General features: G+C 52.7%; 1 protein-coding gene across 2 annotated transcripts in view; it reads right to left on the bottom strand.

Moving 5' to 3' along the window:
- The window catches only part of TNFSF14 (tumor necrosis factor (ligand) superfamily, member 14), a 9,468-nt gene extending 7,373 nt beyond the window's left edge, over positions 1–2,095 (bottom strand). Inside the window, exons 1-2 of one of the 2 annotated variants that reach the window (XM_011967441.1) lie at positions 1,794–2,095; positions 1,457–1,656 (exon numbers count right to left, since the gene is read on the bottom strand). In XM_011967441.1, the coding sequence (XP_011822831.1) occupies positions 1,457–1,567 (111 nt within the window). In that variant the 5' untranslated portion in view covers positions 1,568–1,656; positions 1,794–2,095. Of the gene's footprint in view, positions 1–1,348; positions 1,657–1,793 lie in introns of both variants that reach the window. The other variant, XM_011967439.1, reaches the window with a different exon arrangement.
- Positions 2,096–4,421: the final 2,326 nt, after the last annotated feature.

Genomic DNA, 4,421 nt, shown 5'->3' on the forward strand with positions numbered 1-4,421 from the left:
GATCACCTGAGGTCAGGAGTTCGAGACCAGCCTGGCCAACATGGTGAAACCCCATCTCTACTAAAAATACAAAAATTAGCCGGGCATGGTGGCGGATGCCTGTAATCGCAGCTACTACTCAGGAGGCTGAGACAGGAGAATGGCTTGAACCCGGGAGGTGGGGTTGTAGTGAGCCAAGACTGCACCACTGCACTACAGCTTGGGCAATGGGAGAGAAACCTTGTCTCAAAAACAAGAAAATGCGGTCAGCGAGATGGCTGGACACATGGACGCCACCCTTGGGATATAGCAGCTGCCACAGGGCACAGACCTCAACATCGTCACAATGCTTAGAAGACACATGTGGCCTCAGATGTGTGGACATGTGGTTTGTGGTTTATGGATTCATGTGTGTCTGTAGACACGGAGACCCAGAGACAAAGACACACAACACAAATACACCGGCTGCAGATAAGCGGGTGTGTGGACATGTGGGTACACACACATAGGTCCACGTGGGTATGTGGACAGGAATGTGTGGCCACCGGATCTAGACCCAGGACACAAAAGGGGCCAAGCCCACATGGGCATGGTGTTGGGCACACACAGACCCCCAGGTGAGGCACACAGACAGGCGGACACGTCCACGGCCAGCTGGAAGCAGCCCGAGAGATTTCCACAGATGGAAATGGTCAGAGAATTAATGACAATCTCAGTAGCAGTGATAAGAGTACAGAGAAGGCCGGACACAGTGGCTCATGCCTGTAATCCCAGCACTTTGGGAGGCTGAGGTGGGTGGATCTCCTGAGGTCGGGAGTTCGAGACCAGCCTGACCAACATGGAGAAACCTCATCTCTACTAAAATTACAAAATTAGCCGGGCGTGGTGGTGCGTGCCTGTAATCCCAGCTACTGGGGAGGCTGAGGCAGGAGAATCGCTTGAACCTGGGAGGCGGAGGTTGTGGTGAGCAGAGATCACGCCATTGCACTCCAGCCTGGGCAACAAGAGTGAAACTCTGTCTCGAAAATAAAAAAGTACAGAAAAAATGCATGTGTGTGTGCACAGGGGTGTGCATGGCAGTGTTGGGGTGTCAGTTCCGACGGGTGGAGCCGGCACTGTCTGGTACCACACACGCCGTAGCATACTTCGTCCCCTATGAAGAGGTTGCCCTTATTTTGTAGATGAAGACACTGAGGTTCAGAGAGGTGAATTCACTTGCCCAAGGCTGGGAGCAGCAACCAGTCAAGCCAGCTGCTCTCAGCCTGTGCCCTGTCCTACACACACACACACACAGACATGCAGTGACCCACAGTGACACAGGAGAGCCCCCCTCGCCTCCACCTACTGTCAGCCCCCCGGTCCCACTCACAGGCAGGCGGGTGACCATCTCTCCCAGACGCCAGTGCAGCTGCAGAAGGAACCAGCCTTGGATGGCCAGCCCGGCCCCCATCAGCAACAGCAAGAGACCCAGACCCACCCGGGCCACACTGCACGTCTGTCTCCGGCGGCTTCGTCCCAGCCTCGTGAATGGGATGTCAGTCTGTCCATCCACCACAAACACTGAGGGCCGTACGACACTGTCCTCCATGCCCAAGGTGCCTGCAGCGGGGCTGGCACGCCTGGGTCCTTCAACCTCAGAGGAAACCAAAATTGCTCAACCCTCCTGGGCTGTGCACGCTGCGGACAGACACCCGAGGGCCGCCTTTAGAGCTGGGGTTCAGCCCCACCCCTTCCCCCACTCACCCTCCTCTTCTTCCTGTCCCCTCCGCCCCCGGCCTTGGCCCTGTCTCACTCTCACTCATGCAGACTCTCACACTTTCCAGAGGCTTCTGAAAATGTGACTCAAGTGGCAAGTGCAGTGGGGAGCCCCCAGCTTTCCCTTCCTGGATGCTTCTTTTGCTTGGGGCCACCAAATATTTCCTGAGGACCTTCTGTCCATGCCAGGCTCTGCTCTAGGTGTGGGGAATGCGGCAGAGAACAATGGCGACAAGTTTCCCTGCTTCGATGGTGCTCCTCTCCTGGTGAAGCCAGAGAGACAAGAAACCTCATAAACAAGAAAATAAAATGTTGTGGGTTTGCTTTTGTTTTTGTTTTTGTTTTTTGAGAGGGAGTCTCGCTCTGTTGCCCAGGCTGGAGTGCAGTGGCACGATCTCAGCTTAGAACAACCTGCACCTCCTGGGTTCAAGTGATTCTCCTGCTTCAGCCTCCCGAGTAGCTGGGATTACAGGCGCCTGCCACCATGCCTGGCTGCTTTTTGGATTTTTAGTAGAGACGGGGTTTCACTGTGTTGGTCAGGCTGGTCTCAAACTCCTGACCTCAAGCGATCCGCCCACCTCAGCCTCCCAAAGTGCTGGGATTACAAACATGAGCCACTGTGCCTGGCCTTCTGTTGTGTTTGGATGTGACAAGTGCAGTGAAAAATACGAGAGCGGAATAAAGGAGTGGATGTGTGCTCTGTGTGTGTGCCTGAGTCTGCATGCATATATGTGTGTGGTGTGTGCATGTGGATGTGTGTATGCAGTTGTGTGCATGCAAGTGTGTATTGTGTACACACTTGCACGTGTGCATGCCTGTGTATGCATACATGTGCTGGCATGTAAATGTGTGTTCTTATGTGGGCAGATGCATGCATACATGTGTGTTGTGCATCTGTGTGCATGTGCATTTGGTCCATGTACCTGCATGCATGTGCACGTGTGTGTATGTGTGTACATGCATCACATGTGCAAGTGGGTGTGCATATATGTGCTGTGTGCAGGTGTGTGCATGTGTGTACCTGTGCATTGGTGCGTGTGTGTGTGTGCATGCTTGCACGGGTGTGTGCATGTGTGTGGGGAGGTCCATGTATAAGTGTGCATGCATTCATGTGTGTGTGTGTGCTTGCACGGGTGTGTGCATGTGTGTGGGGAGGTCCATGTATAAGTGTGCGTGCATTCATGTGTGGATTTTAAAAACTGGAACTCATAGTCAGGTGTTAGAACCACTGTCCACCCAGTGAGCCGAGCCTAAGACCTGGGAGTCCCTCCCTCTGTCTTGTCCTCACATTCTACCCTGCAGCGAGTCCTGTTCATTCAACCTCCAAACCAGATCTGAAATCTCGCCGCCTGTTTCCATCCCTGCTGCTACCACCCTAGCTCGGTGCTATGAATTGAATGTTTGTGGCTGCCCCACCCCAACCTCCAATTTATATGTTGAAGCCCTAATCCCCAGTGTGATGGTGTTAGGTGATGGGACCTTTGGGAGGTAATCAGGTCATGGTAGTGGAGCCCCGTGGTGGGATCTGTACCAATATAGGAAGAGACATGAGATGTGCACTGCCTCCTCCATGTGAAGATGCAGCAAGAAGGTGGCCGTCTGTAAACCAAGAAGAGAGCCCTCACCAGAACCTCACTGTGCTCTTAGACTTCCAGCCTCTAGAACTATGATAAATAAACGCTTGTCATCTAAGCCATGCAGTCTATGGTATCTTGAGAGCATCTCGAGCTGACTGAGACACTAAGGTACCCTCATCTCTCGCTTGGACTGTTGCAGTAGCTTCCTCATTAGATACCTAGATGTCCTGCTTCATCTGTTGCCACTTTAAAATTCACTTTCTACCTTCTATCTACTGTGAGCTCACTTATTTATTTATTTATTTGGATTTTGTTTTGTTGGGGTGAAAAGTCACATAACAAACCCATTTAAAAATTGAGTAACTCATCTGGGCACGATGGCTCACGCCTGTAATCCCAGCACGGTGTGGGATGGTGGCCACCTACTTGCTGGTGAAAAGTTCTCTGGGGTCTGGGTCCCTGGAGCAGAGAGAGAAACTGACTTTGGTGGACACCCCTCATCCCTGCCAACCCAACCTGCCTGGACCTCCAGGCAACACCCCCTTAGACGGGTCACTCTTTGTCCAGAGAATGTCTCCAGTGGCTGGGAGCAAAGCCTGCCCACCATCCCAGGTGGCCCATCCCAAGCAAACAGGGCATTCCATGCTGGAAATTTCCTCTTTGTTTGATTGATTGAGATAGGGTCTTGCTCTGTTGCCCAGGCTGGTGTGAAGTGATGCAATCACAGCTCATTGCAGCCTTGACCTCCTGGACTCAAGCCATCCACCTCAGACTCCCAAGTAGCTGGGACCACAGCCACTCACCACCGCACCTGGTTAATTAAAAAAAAAAAAGTTCGTATAATAGATACTGGGTCTCATTATGTTGTCCAGGCTTGTCTAGAACTCCTGGGTTCAAGTGATCCTCCCACCTTGGCCTCTCAAAGTGCTGGGATTACAGGCATGAGCCACTGTGCCTGGTTCCTGTCTTGTTTGTTTGTTTGTTTGAGACAGAGTCTCGCTCCGTCACCCAGGTTGGAGTGCAGTGGTGTAATCTCGGCTCACTGCAAGCTCCACCTCCCGGGTTCACGCCATTCTCCTGCCTCAGCCTCCCGAGTAGCTGGGACTACAG

Source organism: Mandrillus leucophaeus, unplaced genomic scaffold (assembly GCF_000951045.1).
Source record: "Mandrillus leucophaeus isolate KB7577 unplaced genomic scaffold, Mleu.le_1.0 Scaffold8, whole genome shotgun sequence".
Classification (NCBI taxonomy): Eukaryota; Metazoa; Chordata; class Mammalia; order Primates; family Cercopithecidae; genus Mandrillus; species Mandrillus leucophaeus.